Genomic DNA, 20,440 nt, shown 5'->3' on the forward strand with positions numbered 1-20,440 from the left:
TCACTGGGCTGCGAAATGGGGCAAGGCGCAAACTTGAGTGGCGCGGCTGGATTTCATTGAGCGGCACTGTAGTTTCTATCCAGTGCACAGGGAAAGTGTCTTATAACCAGGTTACTTTGTACTGAGAATGAAGTGAGAAGGAGAGCTCTGTGCCAGAACTTTGCAGCCTAGAGAGCGTGTGTGGGCAGGCGTGTGTTTACCGCCATATTGCCAGGTGTGTCTTTACCACCATATTTATCTACTTTGTACTGAAACTGTAAATACAAGATTGCCAAGTGACCGATACAAATAATGTCAGTCTTGGTTGCAGTGAATGGGATTTTCGGTCTTTGACCACTTTTTGGTGGGTCTGATCTACTCACCTCCCACTGCTTAGGAAGTGTGTCTAGGCCTTGATCCTTGAGGGCGGTGGCGTAACTGGCGTTCCTACAGATAAAATGTAGTTTAATTTTGTCTTTAGACAAAGCGGAACTACCTGGTCCTGGGTGGCAGCAGAAACCCGGATTTAACCAGCGAGCACGTTGCACGGTTGAGCATGGGGCATGCGCTAGTAGTTGTCTTGGACACATGTGTGTTGGTCGAGATCAAGTATTGGCCGAGGGTCACAGTAAGAACACTGACTGGCTTGTCGGGAAAGAAGACTGTTGCCAGTCTGGTGGTGCTCGGCTCATGTCCGTGGATGGATCACGACTTTAGTGCGTAGTGTCTTGCCGTGGGTTTCTCTCGTAGGACCATTTCTGAATTTTTCTGCTTCGTCGGGGGAAACTTCACCGAAGTCCATCGGTCACTCAATGGTTTTTTTGCTGTGATCACATGTATGTTCAGTTTCACCAAATGTTAGGCATGGTGTCGGGCATGGTGCCTCATTTATAGTATAGTGACACAACATCTGACCCTTGCTAGTAGGACTTTTTTTAATGAGTGGGTTCTCAGTGCCCTTAGTGCCATATCCTGCCACCTAAGATTTGATTACTAGTACCAAGAGTACATAACCCAAGAGTGTGCAACTCCAGCTATGGGGTCTGCGACGGCAGAACTTCACATCACGTGATGAACCCGTGCACTCTAGTGCATGATAGATACTGGGTTTTACGCAGCCCAGCTTTGGGTACAACTCTCTTGTGGTCACTTTGCACTGTTTGCCAGCATAACCTTTTGAACCATGTCACGTGATGTGAAGTTCTGCCGTCGCAGCACAGCATAGAGGTTGTGCAGGCAGTTGCACACTCTTGGTTATGTACTCTTGCTAGTACACCTAGTGCCAGTAAGGCACTGAAAATTAATGTCAATGAAAAATGTGCATTTTACTTCAATGCGTGTACTTCAATACGTTTGCATGGTGTGTGTGCCTTGCTTCTGTCAGGCAATCCATCTCCGCCGACCGTTGGCTCTCCCGGTTTCTATCAGGACCCACTACCTAACTTCTCAGCAATGCAGCGCTCGCGTCTCATGACTGAATTCGACTATGTGGAAATGCTGGGCAGTGGCGGCTTCGGCGATGTCTTCAAGGTACTGCTTCTTCTCTATCTATCTATCTCGCTCTCTCTCTCTCTCTCTCTCTCTCTCTCTCTCTCTCTCTCTCTCTCTCTCTCTCTCTCTCTCTCTCTCTCTCTCTCTCTCTCTCTCTCTCTCTCTCTCTCTCTTTCTCTCTTGCTCTCGCTCTCTCTCTCTTTCTTTCTTTCTCTCTCTCTCTGACTTTCCAGGGGCGTCGGACACGGTACGGGCACTACGGTATTGACCATACCACCCTTTGCTCCAGGTACCCCGTGAATCAATGTAATACACTGATCTGGGCTCTAAATCTCCAACATTTTCGGCTCAGCCACCTCTTCCCCACAGGTAAATTGCACTTCAGGTGGCTGACCGTACCACGCTAAAATACCTTCCGACGCCCCTGCTTTCCCTTACTTTCTCCTCCCCCCCCCCCCCCCCCACACACACACACACTGCAGTCGAGCATGTCTACAAGTGCAATAGGCTTGCTGCTGGTGTTGACCTGACTGCCATCCTGTTTCTAGGTTCGCAACAAGCTGGATGGCTGTGCATATGCAATCAAGCGAATTCGTCTGGAGAGGCGGCACGCGCCATTCAACAGCAAGATTAGCCGAGAGGTCAAGCTGCTGTCTCGTCTGAACCATGAGAACGTTGTGCGGTGAGTTGTGCTCTACTAGCGCTGGTGTGCTTGTGTGTGTGTGGGGGGGGGGGGGGGGGGGGGGCTCATCTTTCAGTTTTGTATTTTTTTAGTTCACACAACGAAAATGCGTCCACAAATGGATCAATCCGGGTGCAGACTGCACCTGTGCGTTATATTTTGGAAAATGGAAAAAAATGAGTCAACTGTTTGTTTCTCCCGTCCCCTGCTATTTTTCCTGGCCAGAACCCTGATCACTGATAGCGGAGATACAGGCAACTTCAACAAGGGCCTCTGCTTTTGTCCTCACTCCTGTATACGCAGTGTGGCTTTATCTACTAGTACCCTCCACTGTACTGTTGTCGTTGCCGGCCATGGGAAGGTTTGAAGTCCTCTCTGTTGTGTGGTGCTCCAGGTATTATAATTCATGGATCGAGACACAACTGGAGGATACATCACCGTGGGGCCTGCCACTCAATCGGGATAGCGACGACGATGAGGAGGACGACGATGACGATAGCTTTGACGTGCAGAGCGGTAGCCGCAGCGACAGCCACAGCACGTCCAGTGAGAGCACCGGGAAAAGCGGCATATCGTTCAGATCCACCTTTCGCCCAAAGGATCTTCTGTGAGTGGTGCGACTTTCCTGCTGTGTAGAATGATATGGCACGTTTTGTTTATTCTTCATTAATGTATGGGTGTACGTTTAAAAAAAGAAGGTGTGTGTCGTCAGTTCTCAGGTCGGATGGCGCACTGGGCACATCGCACAACATAGAAAGAACAGTTACTCATCGCTGCCTTGATGCTTTGTGCAGTCAAATGGTGTGTGTTTTTTTTTGTAAAAAAAAAACTCAATCTGCGGACAGAACTGTTTCGTCCTTTGTGGATTCATCAGAGAAAATGAGGTCGAACCTGATAGCTATGAAAAATAAATTTTCCAAAGCCAGATTTTAGCCAGGCCCGAACGAACAGTTAGGCGCTGTCCGTAATATTCTAAAAATAAAAATACCCCGGATAGTGGCTGGATTTAGGCTAGGCTGTCCCACCCTTCCACCACCTACACTGTAATTTTAAAAGAGTTTCAGCCATGTCACATGTGTGATTTTAGACCATTCTCTTCCCTCGTCAGCATGACATTGTATGTATGTATAAGCAAAGCAAATGTGCTTACATAATAATTATTATGACAGAAAATCTCAATACCAAAAAAATGAACAAAACGTCAGGAATCTGAAGAAAGAAAAAACTCAATCCAATTCTTTGTTGCCATAACGGGAACTAAAATCCAACACAAATCTGAGAAGATGGCAGTTGGCGGTCACGCTGCAACAAAATCACCAAACGTGAGCACTGACAATGTTGGAACATGGTTGCAGGAGACAAACTACAAGTAAGCAAGCAACGCATACAAAGAAACAATCAGACAATTGTATGTATGTATACGTACATGAACACTCGACTTAACTACTTCAAGTATGGCTATTCATCACGCTCCCAATCAACTTCATCTACATGTCCGTATATGCCGTGGCCTAAACAAGATCCACTGCAGTATGTGACAGGTATGTGTGGGGATGATTTCTTTCTTCTTCTCGTGTTTGTGCATTACACTTTGCATATAGGTCACGTGGTAGCTCGTCCAGTGTTGCTATGTCGGTGTCTGAAAGCAGTGGGGCTGGCAATGATTCCAATCAAGAAGATATCTTTGACTTGTCGTTTGGGTAAGTCTCAATGGTGTAGCTGGCTGGTTGCCAATCCTCCTTCGAGGTGTAGGACCGGTGCCCGGCTTTTCACTTTTGCTCTGTGGCGCCTGCAGGAGTCTAGAGCAGCTGGTGCGTTCTCCGTGCCAGGGTGCTATGTGGTGGGGTGTTAGTAGTGTGTGTGTTTGTGGGTGTGGGGGGGGGGGGGGGGGAGTTTGTGGGTGGTGTGGGTGTGGGGTGCGTACATGCATGCATAAATGTGTTAACATGTACGTATGTATGTGTGTGCACATAGGGAAGATGAAAAAGACTACTCCAACATCAGCAGCAGGAGTAAGGCCAAGATGGAGTCATCAAACTCCGATGAATCTGTCATCTTTGGTAACAATGGTGCCCAAAAGGTGAGTACCGTAAACTACCGTTGATCCCCCCCCCCCCCCCCCACACCGTGTCGCTTCCCAGCTGGTTTTTCGGCAGGGGGGCGGTAATTAGATCAAGTCGTTCAAATGCAGTACGATGTACAACAAAGCAGAGGATCAGACTTGGCATGCTGGATTGTGCACATTTTTCATCCTTCACTCGCACGTATTGTGTACAGCAGTACATGCGTCGGTTCAACATCGTATTTCGTTGTATACGCTGGCGTCGCTTCTCAGGTAGAAATTCGACAGGGGGTGGGAATTAGAGCGCGGCGGATCAACGATACTTTACGGTAGATGTACCGTACAAGTTGTACTGTTACTGTCGAGCATTGCATCTAGTCATTGTGAGAACGTCAACTGTGATCAGGTCTGGAGCTCGTTTTGCTCTATCCAGTCACCTTGCACTCTGTGGAGTATTAGTACTATAGTAGTAAGGCCGTTGAGCTCTGCACCCTGCCATACCATCAGGCGCGTAGCTCGCATGTGGTGGTCAGCGTAGTCCGGTCACCGCACCAGCAAATAGCCGTCAAAGGTACTACGTAGTCAAAATAGGCGAGATGCCGACTATGAGGTTCCTGGTGGTACATGGCCACCACACCACAGCTGTGCGCTGGCTCATAGTCACCACACCACAGATTTGCGAGCTACGCGCCTGACCATAGTGCTCCGAACACAAGTTGCAATGTTTGCGCTACAAGTAAATGAGTAAATGTCCAGGCCAATGAAGTGGGTACTCCGCACACTCTAGCTTGGCAGATGAGCACGTTGGGCCTACGTGACAGGAGACCCGGAGAAGTGGGTGCCATTTTACATCTGCATTGTAGTATGTGAGGAAAGACAGTGCATGGAGCGGTGAAGTTGTTCCACGCAATCTTGGAATTTGCGCAATCTGAGCATTCCCAGGTTTCCTGCGCAGGGAATTTACAAATTTCGCAGCACAATCTGAGGCCCCAACAGATTCTTGCAGGGTTGTGCAATCTGGGATGTTCCAGATAGGCGATTTGATTTGAAGATTGCGCCCCCACATGGATTCGCTGTGCTTTTCATGTTTTTCAACGAAATTCACAGATTGCGTCCACAGATTGCGCCCCACAAGAATTTGCTATGTCCTTCAGGTTTTCAGCGAAATCCACAGATTGCACGAACCACACAAATGTCATGTCATTTTTTTCTTCAAACAATTAGTTTCTTCATTTGCGTAAACATCCTTTATCTTGGCAAATTGTGTTTTGTTGCCCGTAAAAAGAGGCTTATCAGAATCATGTGGGAAAAAACATTTAAAAAAACGAAATAAATGTCAAAAATGTAGAAAAGAAAAAGGACATATGGAAACGAGTTAAGAGTGACTCTCCACCACTGTAACTAGATACTCTATACAGTCAATAAAAAAATGTCATATGAATTTTGCTCCACACGTACTTGGGTGTGTTTGCAGAAGTCTCGCGGAAGCTCGGGGACGCGGATTTTTACCGTGCCTGGTCTCATGCCACGAATATGTTCGTGTCACCCCAGAATGCGTGCGCAATCTGTAGGTTGCGCAGGCAATCTGGAATCTGCAGATTGTTCAAATTCCCAGATTGTGCGGAACAAAGTCATTGATTTTCTACTTTCCTCTTTGCATCGTGTGTTACTGTCTGCCCAGGGCGCTAAGGAGGATGAATTTGAAGATGACGACGATGACGTCAAGTTTGCCGACGACGAGTGTCCCAACGATTTGTCCATGCCCAAGTTTTTGTACATACAGGTGAGAGAGAGAGACGGAGCCACAGGGGAGGGGAGGGGGGGGGGGCAGAGACAGGGAGGGGTCGGGGGCAGAGACAGGGAGGGGGGGGGGGGGGGGGGGAGGGGAGACAGAGCAAGTATTAATTGTAGAAAGTTGATTGTATGATCTTCTCAAAGAGCGCGTCGATTTTTTGTACCGAAACATTCTTATTCTTGCTTGCCTTTACACCGTGATGCTTGTACGCAATGGTATGATATCAGTGCTGCATGGCGAAAGAGCATATTCTGCAGATTGTGATAATGGTATTGTTGTTGTTTTTTTTGTTTTTTTCACACTGTTGCAGATGGAGTATTGTGAACAGAGTACCCTGCGTGACGTGATCGACAAGCAGAACCTCTTCAGGGATCCCAGCCGTGTTTGGCGACTATTCCGAGAGCTGGTTGACGGCATTGCTCATATACACGAGCAGGTGTGTGTGCATGATGTGTCTATGTGCAAGGGAGGCGCGTAGTGTGCCATTGTATGTGTATGTGTGTGTGGGGGGGGGGGGGAGAGTGTGTGTGTGTGGGGGGGGGGGGGGGGAGTGTGTGTGTGTGGGGGGGGGGGGTGCATGTGTGCGTGTGTGTACATGCATGTATGTGTCCATAGTTTACAATGGCATTGAGCATGCGTTGGGAGTTGAGCACCGGCGTTGGATTACTGTGGTCCTATTGCATGGCATGGATCTGACACATACACTAGCGTTGCTGCTTTCACCTCAGACTATTCCTAAACCTGTGTGATCTACACTTGTATGTACGGTAAGACCTGTCTAAGGCGACCGCTCAAGGGACCTTCAAAACACGGCCTCTGTTGCCAGGTGGTCTCCTTAGCCAGGGTCATTTGACTGGAAATAGCATCCCTTGGTGCTGGTTTCAGTGGTCTTCTAGGACAGGTGGTCGCCTTGACAGGTTTTACTATATATGGTGATTTGTCTCATCTACCCACCATGTTAGTACATCACCTGTTCCCAACTGACGCTGACATGAACTTTTCTTCTTGTCGTCCTTTGCTTGCACCAGGCCATGATCCACCGGGACCTGAAGCCACCGAATGTCTTCCTCGACTCAAGCGACCGCATCAAGATCGGTGACTTTGGCCTGGCTACGACTCACTCTCATTCCATGCGGGTATGTGACGTGATTTAGAGGTCCGTGTGTGTGTGCGTGTGTGTGTGTGTGTGTGTGTGTGTGTGTGTGTGTGTGTGTGTGTGTGTGTGTGTGTGTGTGTGTGTGGTGTGTGTATGTGTATGTGTGTGTGTGTGTGTGTGTGTGTATGAATGTGTGTGTGCGTGTCTACCTTCTGTCCTAGTACATACGAGTACATGTTCCCATTTAAAATACTGGTAGCAGAACACCACTCATACTAAGCACATGCACAGAGGTGTGTTGGTTTTGCAAACGGTTGTCGGGTAAAGAACTGTGTGACAGGAGGCGAAGGTTGTAAAATAATGCGCAGCAACTTGTGCGTAATGATGACAGCAAGTAGTAATCTGGCGTATGTCTGTTTGTCTGTCTCTGTCTATCTCTATGGCTCTCTCTCTCTCTCTCTCTCTCTCTCTCTCTCTCTCTCTCTCCCTCCCTCCCTCCCTCCCTTCCTCCCTCTCCCTGTCTGCACAGCAAAACAGCTTTTTTGGCCCATCTTTGAATAGTGGATCCAATTCGCCCATGTCCGAAGAAGCTGCCGGTAAGCTGCTGTTGAAGAATGGCTGTGGTCTTAGGCAGCTGTCATCACTACTGCTGCTGCTGGTGCTGCTGGTGCTCAGCTGTTTTTGTTTTTCAAAATACAATATATTGTTCTACCACTGTTAAGTTTGAGCCAGGGCTTGTATTTTGTTGTCAGTGGAACATTGCCGGCTAGTGTATCATAATCCAAGAGAGCTTGCTTCTCATGGGTGCACGGACATGTGCGTGTGTATGTGTACATGTGTGTGCGTGTGTGTGTACGCATGCGTGTGTGTGTGTGTCACTGTGTGTGTCACTGTTATACTGTGTGCAGGATCAGGTAGCATGACCAGCAGAGTGGGCACAGCACTGTACATAGCACCGGAGTTGAACTCAGTGCCTCGCTATACACAGGTAGGCATGTGCAACTGGAAAGTTTACTCAACATTGCCTGTGTGCATTCACCGAACATTTAAATCTGAACTGTATTATCAATACCATAGAAGCCTGTGTTAACTTAAAGGGGAAGTTAAGGCAAAAATTAAAATTTCACCAGTTGTAGTCTTCGGGGTGCTGAGTCGGATGGTCGTGGTCCGAGGAAGCTGAGACGCTCCCTTCCTACTTGAATCCCAATCGAACTCGCGCACTTCCACCGAAACTGGGTGACTGCGCCCTACTAGATGGGGATTTGTATGCAAAATGTCACTAAAAGCGCCATTTCGTTCTTATAAAAGCACGGATGACCGCGATTGGCCCATATGTTGTAGTCTTTTGGACGCTGAGTCGACTGGTTTTGGTCCGAAAAGGCTGCGATGCAGCGTTCCTCCTTTATTCCCAATCGAACATGGTTGAACAAGCGGTCACGTGCTCCTGCGTACACCAGTCACCTGGTCACCGTGCCTGCAGGGTACAACTTACTAGCCTGTTTGACCTTTTTTGGGTGCAGTCCTGTCACTCGAGTTGAACTCGAGTTGAACCTTGGTGTGAAAGTTGTCACCTGCTGGCGTGGTGACCAGGTGATTTGGGCACTCAGGACCACGTGACCGCTTCTTCAACCATGTTCGATTGGGGATAAAGGAGGAACGCTGCATCGCAGCCTTTTCGGACCAAAACCAGTCGACCCAGCGTCCAAAAGACTACAACATATGGGCCAATCGCGGTCATCCGTGCTTTTATAAGAACGAAATGGCGCTTTTAGTGACATTTTGCATACAAATCCCCATCTAGTAGGGCGCAGTCACCCAGTTTCGGTGGAAGTGCGCGAGTTCGATTGGGATTCAAGTAGGAAGGGAGCGTCTCAGCTTCCTCGGACCACGACCATTCGACTCAGCACCCCGAAGACTACAACTGGTGAAATTTTAATTTTTGCCTTAACTTCCCCTTTAACACCCACCCAGGATAACGCGTGTTGCCCGTGTACACGCCCAGGTGCCGGGTGCCGACACTCTTGTTCCGAATTCTAGCCCAGCTCTGTGTAAACGCAGGGCGAAAGCGCAGGCCCAGCACAGCGTGCAGTGCATGCACAGCTGCATGTACATGTACAATACCGTATTTCCCCGTAAGTTAGTACGTACTAACTTTCCAACTTAGCAGCCATATGAGTACTAACTTTCGGGGGTGGTACTATCTTTCGGGGAGTACTTTTTTATCGGGGGTAAATGACACGCAGTGGGAAGCCTGCGCAACTCTAGTGTCCGTGCATATGATGTATGTACTGTACGGTGTCTGTACATGTAGGACGGGTACGAACTTACTATCTTTCGGGGGGAACTGTCTTTCGGGGTGATAACCTCGGCAGTGGAAAGTGTATTTTGTATAGGGGGGTACTAAGTCATTGGGGAGAACTAACTTATGGGGAAATACGGTACTGTAATAGAGTACGGTGCATGTGAAAACCTTGTACGTAATAGTACGGTATGATGATGTGAATACGTTATTTTACTTGTCCGAAATAACGCTAGGGCCCAAATGGACAATTCAAGGACATGACATCTTCCCCTTTTTTATGAAAGCGCCAAGGTTCGTTTTCCCTGCACATAGTGCCTTTGTAGTTGAAGTTTGTACACAATATAATTTTGTCCTTGATGCCAAGAGCACAAGCCCCAGAATGTGCAGCTCTGGTGCTTTTCGATCTGGATTGGCCGAACTCATTGGCTACGTCGTTTCATGGCGGCATTTTGCACCTTGCATACTCTACATTCAGCCCGTGATCGCCAACATGTGCGATGATGCCATTTGGATCACCTAGACACCTACGATTATATTCGAGTAATCGGTCGTTTAGAGTTTTTCAATTCATGTCAGCGCCTTCTAGGTTCGGCCTGGTCCCATTCAGTTGGTTAAATCATTGCTCATGACAAGCAAGGTCCCGGGTTCGAGTCCTGGTGGGTCTGGCATTTTTTTCTCTTTTCAGGCAGTTCACTTTCCCTGGCTGTTTACCTTGAATTTGAAGTTTATCCCATTACCATTTTAAACTAAAAAAGTCAAAGGTTCAGTCGGGGAAGTGAAAATCCCCGATTGTTTCAGCCCTATGAAAGTCGATAATATCCGTTGTATCGCCTTGTAAGAGGGTACTAGTATCACCAGTGAGACGTGAGTTTAGTAGTTGTCTGCTGCTTGTGGTGTGCTGGTGCTGGTGTGTTGTCTGCAGAAAGTCGATATCTACAGTCTGGGTATCATTTTCTTCGAGATGTGCACGCCGCCTGTGCAGACCGCCATGGAACGCATGAAGACGCTCAGCGGGCTCAGATCAGTAAGGCACCGAGCTGCTCACAATGCTCTCGTATCCTGGCTTACTTGAACAGCTCTACACACACCGCCACCCTTTGTGTGTGTGGGGACCTTGTGGCTTGATTTTAACGAAGCTGTGTCTAATTTTAGGGTATTTCCCTGTGTTTCGAATTGGGCGTTTTAGAAGCCATCAGGCATTCTTGGAGAGGAGCTGTCAATCCCTGTATAGTCTTCATGGTTTACCGGTCCATTTCAGGGTTTTCCGGTCCATTGGATTGGATTTGTTGACTGCTGGCAAGAGTACATAACCAAGAGTGTGCAACTCGACGATCTCCCAGCCCACGGCGGAATTTTTTATGGCATCAGTCTTTGGCGGCTGTTTGGCTTGCAGATGCCATCATGCGTAGCTCGAGATCAAAGTACAAAGAATGTGTACGTCACAGCTATGGCAGTCAAAGCAGAACAACGGACGATAGATCGATGTGTCCTGAACCTGATGAACTCTCACCGTATCTCAGGGTTCTAGCCAAAGGGGGGGGTGGGGGGGGGGGGGGGGGGGGCGCAGCGCCCCCCTACTCCGTTTGCGCGCCCCCCTGTGAAAAAGTGCCGTCCCCCCTACTCATTTTCCGATTTTTGTGTTTTTTCACGCCATTCAACGAAAATACAGTCGATAGTCACTACTAGAGGGTTCATAAAGGCACATTTGTGAGGGGTGAAGTCGGGGTTCACCCTGTATGTTGCATTTTGCATGGCAAGACAATTTTGGACAATGGAAAAAAATGGGTCATGGGGTAACTTTTTCCCATGACCGCCCCCCCCCCCCCCCCCCTACTATATTGACCTGGCTAGAACCCTGGTATCTACAAGCCCCCCCCCCCCCCCCCTACTATTGACCTGGCTAGAACCCTGGTATCTACAAAACAAGCACGGGAAAGCATACACACTTCATCATACTGCTGCCAAAGAATGACGCAATAAAAAAATCCGCCATGGGCGAACCCATCACAACTCGAGATAGAAGCTGCACACTCTTGGTTATGTACTCTTGCTACTGGTCATCTAGAGACTGAATTGACAGAGCTGCTCAACATTCATCCAAAATAGTCCGGCTGGCTTTTTGAAAGCCGGATTTTGGCCGAGGTAAAGCTCAAAACCCACTTTAAATTAAAAGCCTGGGTTTGTTATCTGCTTTTCTATACCTTTCGCCATGGTGTTCCTGTCCTGATTTTGTAAAACCCGGCCGAACATCTAAATCCCTATCGTTCGCCTCTGCCGGCCTAAATGTGGCAAGGACTGCACAATGCAGAATGTACGGTTGTTTTGATATCTATTTTTAAAGTACTTTACTTGTGATACACCGAAAGGTTAGGATGCCAGCTTTGGATAAATGGACTGTTGCTGCATGTTCGTCTCGTGGAAGCCTAACTTACGAGTCTGTGATGGCTGTTCATACTGGCTATCTTTGCTGTTGTCTTGCGGTCTTGCACGTTCAGGAGGACCTCATCTTTCCAGCCTCGTTCGATGAAAGTGCCATGGAAAAGCAGGTCAGTGCTGGTGAAAAAGATATAGCTCCGGTGCACAGCAATGTGCCTCCTGTCACATGCTTTTCAGTTGATGGGAGAGACTGCTGAATGATTGCTGCTTGTGTTTTTTTACCCTAATATTATTATTGTATGCATGTGTGTAACTTAAGCATGACTGCTTTCTGGGTGCGGAGTCAACTGATTCTTTCTCTAATGTTTTTTCGGGCCATCAGCCGTGGATCGACTATGAGTCGCACTGTAGTTGCGGAACTTTGTGAACTCCCAGTATTTAAACTCGGATGCTGCGTGCTGCGTGTGTGTGTGTGTGTGTGTGTGCATTTGTATGTGTATGTGTGCATGTGCGTGTGTGTGTATGAAAATAGGGATTCACTGGCCAGAAAAAGTCACTTCAATCAGCTGTGTGGTGGATACCAGGCTAAAAATAGTGGCGGTCAATTCATCAGCCTTGCAAGCTGTTGAATGGTGTAATCCCAGCACAAGTTGCTATGTCTAACATAGCTGTTCGCTATCATCGCTTCCGCGATGGGCAGGTCTGAGGTCTGAGGTGTGTGTATGTGCGTGTGTACATGTGCATGCACGTGTATGCTTGTACTTTGATGGCTGGGGTATCAGGCTCACTTGGTGCGGTGGATGTTGAAGCACAACCCTCACAAGCGACCCAGCGCCCGGGATCTGCAGCAGAGTGACTTTCTGCCAATCACCATGGAGGATAAGGAGATGAAAGAGGTAAGCTAATAAGGAGAGTTGGGGGGGGGGGGGGAGAGAGAGCATGTCACCCGATCCTGATGGTGCTTGTTTATAGTCGATGACTATGGCTCACCGACGACCTGTCAATCAGCACCTTCTCCACCTGCCATGTATTAGCAACAGCATGACGGATACAGGTTTGCAGCCGATGTGCTGTGCAGGGAATGAAATCGCAGGCAAGCTCCCGTTTCAGCAAGCGACTGGCTGCCATGGCGTTCAATGCTTCGTCGTACTCGTAGTTGTCTGCAGTATGGCCATCCTGGAAGTAGGACGTCTCCAGGACATAGCTCTTCAGCGTCTAATCCGTCGCAAGAAAGTGCACTGTGAATGTCAGGTAGGACATCGTGGCTTTTGACGTTCAGGCATCTGTGGTAAGGGCAAGTGTTGGAGCGTTCTGGAGTAGCTCCATCAACTCCTTTCGTGCTCTCATATGGCGCTTTTGGATCATGCCGGCGACGCAAGTTCGCGATTGCACAGTGAAGCCAGGCTTCAGGAACGACATGAGCCTCACGAAACATCCGTCGCCGACAATCCTCAAAGGTCACATGTTCTGGCAGATTCACTCCACCACCAGCAAGTTGGAGATTTGGGAGACCTCCACCACGCTGCACGGTGTCCGCGACTGTCTAACTTTAAACGACGTTAAGGGGGGGGGGGAGGCCCTTGCCCAGTTGTCACCGAGCTAGAGGCCTAGTCCGCAGCAGGCTTCGAAATGTCGAAGGGATGCCTAGTCCGCAAGTGGTTCTGTAGGTTCATCGTCCCTCTAGACTCTAGTATAAGAGTATGAACGCTTGCAGTGGCTGCATATTACTTTGTTGTCCACCGCTTGCAAAAATTGCCCCCAAATGAAGGAACGTTCAGACGCCAGCTTTCCGACCTTAGCTGTCAGCATGATAGGGAAACGGTACACAAAAAGAAATTCCACAGGAGTCTGGTCAACAGTCATCTGTGCATCCTCAAAGATGTGCCAAGACACAGTAAACTCCTGTTCCCACCCTTCTTCTTCCTCATGGACACTGCACCTGTCCATGCAATCCAGAACATCAAAAATCTCATCCTGGATAAGTAGGATCTCCCGTTTCAATAATACGGCATTGTTTATCTGTGGTTGAAGCCTCTTTGGCTCAACCCCTATGTCCACGTAGCTTTCATTCGCTTTCTCTAAAAGATACGCAGCACTGGCCTTGATGCGCTCGTGCCTGCGCATTGCACGACAGCGACGCTTCTGGGCGTCCTTGATGGCCTGCAGGCCTTCCTGGAAATCATTTTCATGACTTGTGGCTGTAACACAAGTTCTACTAGTACTACCAAGAGTCCATAACCAAGAGTGTGCAACGCCACATAGATGTCTGTCACAACTCATTTTCAACATTACGTCATTTTCATGTAGCTGTGCGTGCAGGCCGCGACATTCGCTACATGAAAATGTACATGAAAATGACGTTATGTTGAAAACGAGTCGTGACAAGACCCTATCGCGCGTTGCACACTCTTGTTTATGGACTCTTGGTACTACTTGAGTTTCCACTTGACATCCTGGTCACAGCACCATGTCACGAACGGACAAAATGAGGCAAAAAGAGGTCTAAAAATACCGCTCCACTCCAAGGGAGTCGCGACTGCAATCACTGTACCTCGTCTCCGCCGTGAGAACATACTGATCATAGGGAACGGAAACTGTCACGCGACAACGACACTTCAAACAGGAAGGACTTTATCGAGGCGACAAGCTCAAGTAAGTGACAAGACTACCATACATGCACTAACTACTTACCATTTGCAACACTTGCAGTTGCAATGCAAAGTCGCCATGTGCATGGCTGACGTCTTACTCCAGTGCTGGCCAAAGAAATCCAACCTCATGAATAAAATAGCCTTGCCAGGCGCTACGCAGCCCGAGCACTACACACACTGGTCTGTGCACTCTAACGCGCCGCTACTTTATTCATGAGGTTGGGTTTCTCTGACCTGCACTCTATTCTAGCTTTCGTATCTCATAGCTTGCCATGATCTGGTGTCGATGATCGCGTCGTCCAAGTCATAACAATTAATTTATAAACTTGGACGAACTGACCCAAAGGCATGCATAGAGCATGCATACCAGTGACCGCGCAGTACGGGAAAAGCTTTTGAAAAATCGAACAAGTACTCGCTCGTTTTAGAATTTCCATCCAATTTTCGGATATTCATTGGTTTGAGGGAAAGATGCAAACGGGAGAAGTTTGACGAAAACATTGGCTGTCACCACCAGGACTCAAACCAGGGACCCTCGCTTGAGGCCATCGATGCTCTAACCAGTGAGTTATGGTGTCGCTGTCGTCCAAGCAGGGACTATTCGGATATTCGAGCTAATCGTTTCACCCCTGATAGTCCTACTTACCTTTGCTGGTGAATCCTGGCCTGGTCACAGCACGGCATGTCAAGAAGTTCGGAACTCGCGAACTCTCGATGTGTTCACCAACACCAACAGGCACAGGTTCTGCTCGATTCACACGCTCAATAGTACTTCGAAGTAAATATTAAATTAATTAAAGGGGAAGTTAAGGCAAAAATTAAAATTTCACCAGTTGTAATCTTCGGGGTGCTGAGTCGAATGGTCGTGGTCCGAGGAAGCTGAGACGCTCCCTTCCTACTTGAATCCCAATCGAACTCGCGCACTTCCACCGAAACTGGGTGACTGCGCCCTACTAGATGGGGATTTGTATGCAAAATGTCACTAAAAGCGCCATTTCGTTCTTATAAAAGCATGGATGACCGCGATTGGCCCATATGTTGTAGTCTTTTGGACGCTGAGTCGATTGGTTTTGGTCCGAAAAGGCTGCGATGCAGCGTTCCTCCTTTATTCCCAATCGAACATGGTTGAACAAGCGGTCACGTGCTCCTGCGTACGCCAGTCACCTGGTCACCGTGCCTGCAGGGTACAACTTACTAGCTTGTTTGACCTTTTTTGGGTGCAGTCCTGTCACTCGAGTTGAACCTTGGTGTGAAAGTCGTCGCCTGCTGGCGTGGTGACCAGGTGATTTGGGCACCCAGGAGCACGTGACCGCTTGTTCAACCATGTTCGATTGGGAATAAAGGAGGAACGCTGCATCGCAGCCTTTTCGGACCAAAACCAGTCGACTCAGCGTCCAAAAGACTACAACATATGGGCCAATCGCGGTCATCCGTGCTTTTATAAGAACGAAATGGCGCTTTTAGTGACATTTTGCATACAAATCCCCATCTAGTAGGGCGCAGTCGCCCAGTTTCGGTGGAAGTGCGCGAGTTCGATTGGGATTCAAGTAGGAAGGGAGCGTCTCAGCTTCCTCGGACCACGACCATTCGACTCAGCACCCCAAAGACTACAACTGGTGAAATTTTAATTTTTGCCTTAACTTCCCCTTTAATGGAAACAAGGAAAACATTGGGTCACAAGTTATGCGTTAGAGTCCACCAACTAAACCAGGTTTTGAACAGTCAGACGTACGTTTTCCTTGTTTCCGTTTAATACTTTCCTTGGCTCATCAATATTAAATCATGGTGATTTCGTGGAAGTACACATACATAAAATAAATCAGCTTGTCAACCAGAGACAGGAGAACTCCTTCCCTACCAAACTCACAACCAAAGAACAGTCTGCGAAACGCCTCCCCGAAAACAGCAAGTCGACTCCCGCATATCCGGAATCGCGAGCTGTACGCACGTGAGAGACTACTTCTATCAATAATACCCCACTTTTTTTCGGGCAGGGACATGTGCCTACCACAGAACCCGCCCAACACATACTACTCACGTGTATGAGTAAACACGGTGCATACGTACAACAGCTTACAGTACAAAGTGTGCGCAGGGAATAGCAATGATGCAGCACGTATGATACAGCACGTATGATGCAGCACGTATGATGCAGCACGTATGATGCAGCACGTATGATGCAGCACGTATGATGCAGCACGTATGATGCAGCACGTATGATGCAGCACGTATGATGCAGCACGTATGATGCAGCACGTATGATGCAGCACGTATGATGCAGCACGTATGATGCAGCACGTATGATGCAGCACGTATGATGCAGCACGTATGATGCAGCACGTATGATGCAGCACGTGTGATGCAGCACGTGTGATGCAGCACGTGTGATGCAGCACGTGTGATGCAGCACGTGTGATGCAGCACGTGTGATGCAGCACGTGTGATGCAGCACGTGTGATGCAGCACGTGTGATGCAGCACGTGTGATGCAGCACGTGTGATGCAGCACGTGTGATGCAGCACGTGTGATGCAGCACGTGTGATGCAGCACGTATGATGCAGCACGTATGATGCAGCACGTATGATGCAGCACGTATGATGCAGCACGTGTGATGCAGCACGTATGATGCAGCACGCGTGGACAGTGGGCATGTACATAGTTTGTGAGCTTCACAACAGACCAATGGTGGTATTCACGACAATTTCCGATTTAGTATTCTGGTGTCATGAACAGGTAGACTAGGTTAAAAAAGTAGTGTGTCCAGTGAAGAGCAATTCAACGAGAACTGAATGGAAAACAATTGCACCAAGTCATGCTTGTAGAGGACTACCCTGGGTCCTTAGGGGCAGGGCGCCATAAGCCATGTAGTGGCGCCTTTGTATCGGCGCTCAATCGGGCAAGCTGCTTGTCTTCTTTTTTTGTCTTCAGCTGAAGCTGAGCTGTAATAGCGCTATGACTGGCAATGTTAGCCATAGCCTCTCTGCACTTGCCACAGGCTTTCCGAAATGCCTGTGTAGTCTGTTGCCTCTGCGAATGTGTGGGCGTGCATGTGTTTAGTTGTTGTTGCTTCAATCCCATGCTGTCCACTTTCTGCTATTCGTGTCTGCTTGCCAGGTTCTGCGCCACACTCTGGCATCAACCAACTCCACTAGGTATCGTGAGCTGATGTCGTCATTGTTCAGCCAGCCGACAGATTCGGTTGTCGACTTTACGTACGACCTGGACCTTCACAAGGTGATGCTCGGTGCTGTATTGTTCAAGCTTGTCTGGTGTGAATGCGTTCGCGTCAGCTTTCTATCTGTTTACCTCTCTCTTCAGGGATGTGACACACTAACAGGTTGTACCTCTGTGTACCCCCCCCCCCTCTTTTCTCTCTCTCTCAGGGATCTGGCACAATAACAGCTTCCCTGCATCATACTGACGTTCAAGATCGACTAACAAAGATCTTTAGACGACACGGTAAGATGATAGCTCGTGCAACATGCAACCTGATCTGTGCGGTTTGCAGTCACAGAGTCCTATTCTCACTTCTACTACCGGTACTACCAGCGTTACCTGCCGTTCGATTGCGCGCTGAAAGCACATGGACGTGTACGACGGGAGCAATGCGCCCATATGCACACTCTTCGGGGGGGGGGGGGGGGGGAGGGGGGTCTTTATGATTGTATGTAAGGCATACAAGACCTTGGCTCACACCTACCCACAATGTGACTCTTGGATCAGCCAGTCACTGTTCTTCACTTACAACTGTTTCAACTCTTCTCACCTAGATAAGGCTGCCCGGTTAGCTCAGTTGGTAGAGCATCAGACTTTTAATCTGAGGGTCAAGGGTTCGAGTCCCTTATTGGGCGCTAGATTTTTTTTCTTTTCCCCCAGAAATCTGTAACAATGAGCAGATGGCAATGCCGGCAGCCTGCGATATGCATTCACATTCCTGTTGCAGGCAATCTCCCTACTTTTTGTTGTAGTTGTTGCCGTGTTCCAGGTTTATCACAGTGTGGCTGTGTGGCTGCACGATTCGTTTGCATGACCTGGGTCGTTTGAAACAGGAAATATGGATAGGACACGTGACAACATTTCTGGTGTGATACCATGCAGCAGGCTTTAACCTGCTATGTACCGTATTTCCCCAAATATAAGTCTTACACCTTTTTTACACTCAACTTCAGCGCCAACAAAGGGGGTGCAATTTACAATCGAGCATGATTACTACTGAAGTGAATATACCGAAACGATATGACATAGACCTGGAAATAGGAGTGCAACTTACAATCGAGTGCGACTCACAATCGGGGAAATACGGTACCTAAATTTACTGAAGCTTTTACGTCTAGAAGATAGTGCGAAGTATAAAGGCGAGGTGTGAAAAAGGGGGGAGAGAAGAAGAAAGAAATAGGAAAAATATCTATATACTGAAGCGGTTACATGCGTTTGGCCCAGGTTGAGATTTCTACCCTTCCCCCGGGGGCCGGTGCTGCTCCTAGGGATAGGGTTGAAATCGAGAGACTGCACCGCATGGTGCACACAGTGTTCCCGCCAAGGCAGTCCAGTGGTCATACCGCGGCGACTCCATTAATGGATGTTGTCGGCATATCAGTAGCCCCCTCGGGTCAACCCTCTTCTTGTATTAAAAACCCACCTTTTTTCTAACTGTACAATCAACCCGGGTCAAACGCAATGCGTCATGTAAACGCTCCAGTCAATCTGTGTTCATGGCTGGTTGAAACGCCTCTTGTAAACACAGCCTCACAACCCAACACCGGTGTGTAGCGCAACTAAAAGTTTGAAAATCGCAGGAAAATCGCGGAAATCGCGGTTTAAAAAATCGCCAAATTCCCTGAAAAAAAACGTGGCTGCGGAATAGTGATTTTCTCCGGGAACAGAGCAAGTGTTGTTTATTGTTTCTGCACGTAGAAGGAGTTCAGCCATCAGCAAGCCAACCAATGTATGGCTAGAATTTTTCGGCTTGTTTCTTTTTGGCTTGCTGATGGCTGAACTCTTTCCACGTGCTAAAACAAAACCAAACAAACAAAAAACACTTGCTGATCTCTGATTGGCTGAGGGCAGTTGAGCTATCATTTCAGGTGTGAATGAAGTTCACAGCCAGGCTAGGCTTTAAAAGTAATTATTCCAGGAGCGGATGGTGATCGGGGTTTGGTATGACTAGAATTTTCCGGCTTGTTCAGCGAGTGGTGTTTGTTTTCTGCACGTGGAAGGAGTTCAGCCATCAGCAAGCCAACAAATGGCTAGAGTTGGCCGGCATGTTTTTTCTTGGCTTGCTGATGGCTGAACTCCTTTCACATTCTGAAACAACAACCTTAGCTATTGCTGATCTCTGATTGGCTGAGGGCAGTTGACCAATCCATTCAGGTGTTTTTAACTCCTTGCCATGCCGCTTTGGATAGCTATCTTGTAGTGCAGCTATAGGGATTGCTGCAGACACAGGTAGGGGTGTTGTGCACACGCGTTTGGAGTGACGGTTATTTTGGACACTTGATGCAGCCATCGCTGTGAATGCGTTCCTCTGGACATGCTCCACAAACTGAGTGCAAACAAGACACTAGCTTTAAATGTCTGCCAGTACTGCCACAGGACACACAGCACACGTGTTCAGAGGACATCACTGACAACAAACTCCCGGTGACCAGGTGCAAGACGATTTCTCAATGCTTCTCAGTGCAGGGACATGCTCCACAAACTGAGTGTAAGCAAGACACTAGCTTTAAACATGTTAAATGTCTGCCAGTACTGCCACAGGACACATGGCACACGCGTTCAGAGGACATCACTGACAACAAACTCCCAGTGACCAGGTGCAAGACGATTTCTCAATGCTTCTCAGTGCAGGGACATGCTCCACAAACTGAGTGTAAGCAAGACACTAGCTTTAAATGTCTGCCAGTACTGCCACAGGACACATGGCACACGCGTTCAGAGGACATCACTGACAACAAACTCCCAGTGACCAGGTGCAAGACGATTTCTCAATGCTTCTCAGTGCAGGGA

General features: G+C 48.3%; 1 protein-coding gene and 1 non-coding gene across 2 annotated transcripts in view; both read left to right on the forward strand.

Annotated features, from left to right (window-relative positions):
* LOC135817816 (eIF-2-alpha kinase GCN2-like) overlaps positions 1–20,440 on the forward strand; it is a 44,522-nt gene that overhangs the window by 18,681 nt on the left and 5,401 nt on the right. Inside the window, exons 16-30 of the mRNA XM_065331093.1 lie at positions 1,364–1,509; positions 2,019–2,152; positions 2,547–2,759; positions 3,754–3,852; positions 4,127–4,232; positions 5,896–5,997; positions 6,320–6,445; positions 7,038–7,145; positions 7,635–7,701; positions 8,014–8,093; positions 10,330–10,431; positions 11,903–11,953; positions 12,566–12,679; positions 17,549–17,668; positions 17,818–17,893. Coding sequence (XP_065187165.1) covers positions 1,364–1,509; positions 2,019–2,152; positions 2,547–2,759; positions 3,754–3,852; positions 4,127–4,232; positions 5,896–5,997; positions 6,320–6,445; positions 7,038–7,145; positions 7,635–7,701; positions 8,014–8,093; positions 10,330–10,431; positions 11,903–11,953; positions 12,566–12,679; positions 17,549–17,668; positions 17,818–17,893 — 1,644 coding nt within the window. The remainder of the gene's footprint in view (positions 1–1,363; positions 1,510–2,018; positions 2,153–2,546; positions 2,760–3,753; positions 3,853–4,126; positions 4,233–5,895; positions 5,998–6,319; positions 6,446–7,037; positions 7,146–7,634; positions 7,702–8,013; positions 8,094–10,329; positions 10,432–11,902; positions 11,954–12,565; positions 12,680–17,548; positions 17,669–17,817; positions 17,894–20,440) is intronic.
* On the forward strand, positions 18,213–18,285 carry Trnak-uuu (transfer RNA lysine (anticodon UUU)). The gene has a single exon. It is a non-coding gene; the product is annotated as a tRNA-Lys (tRNA).

This window comes from Sycon ciliatum, chromosome 5, assembly GCF_964019385.1.
Source record: "Sycon ciliatum chromosome 5, ocSycCili1.1, whole genome shotgun sequence".
Classification (NCBI taxonomy): Eukaryota; Metazoa; Porifera; class Calcarea; order Leucosolenida; family Sycettidae; genus Sycon; species Sycon ciliatum.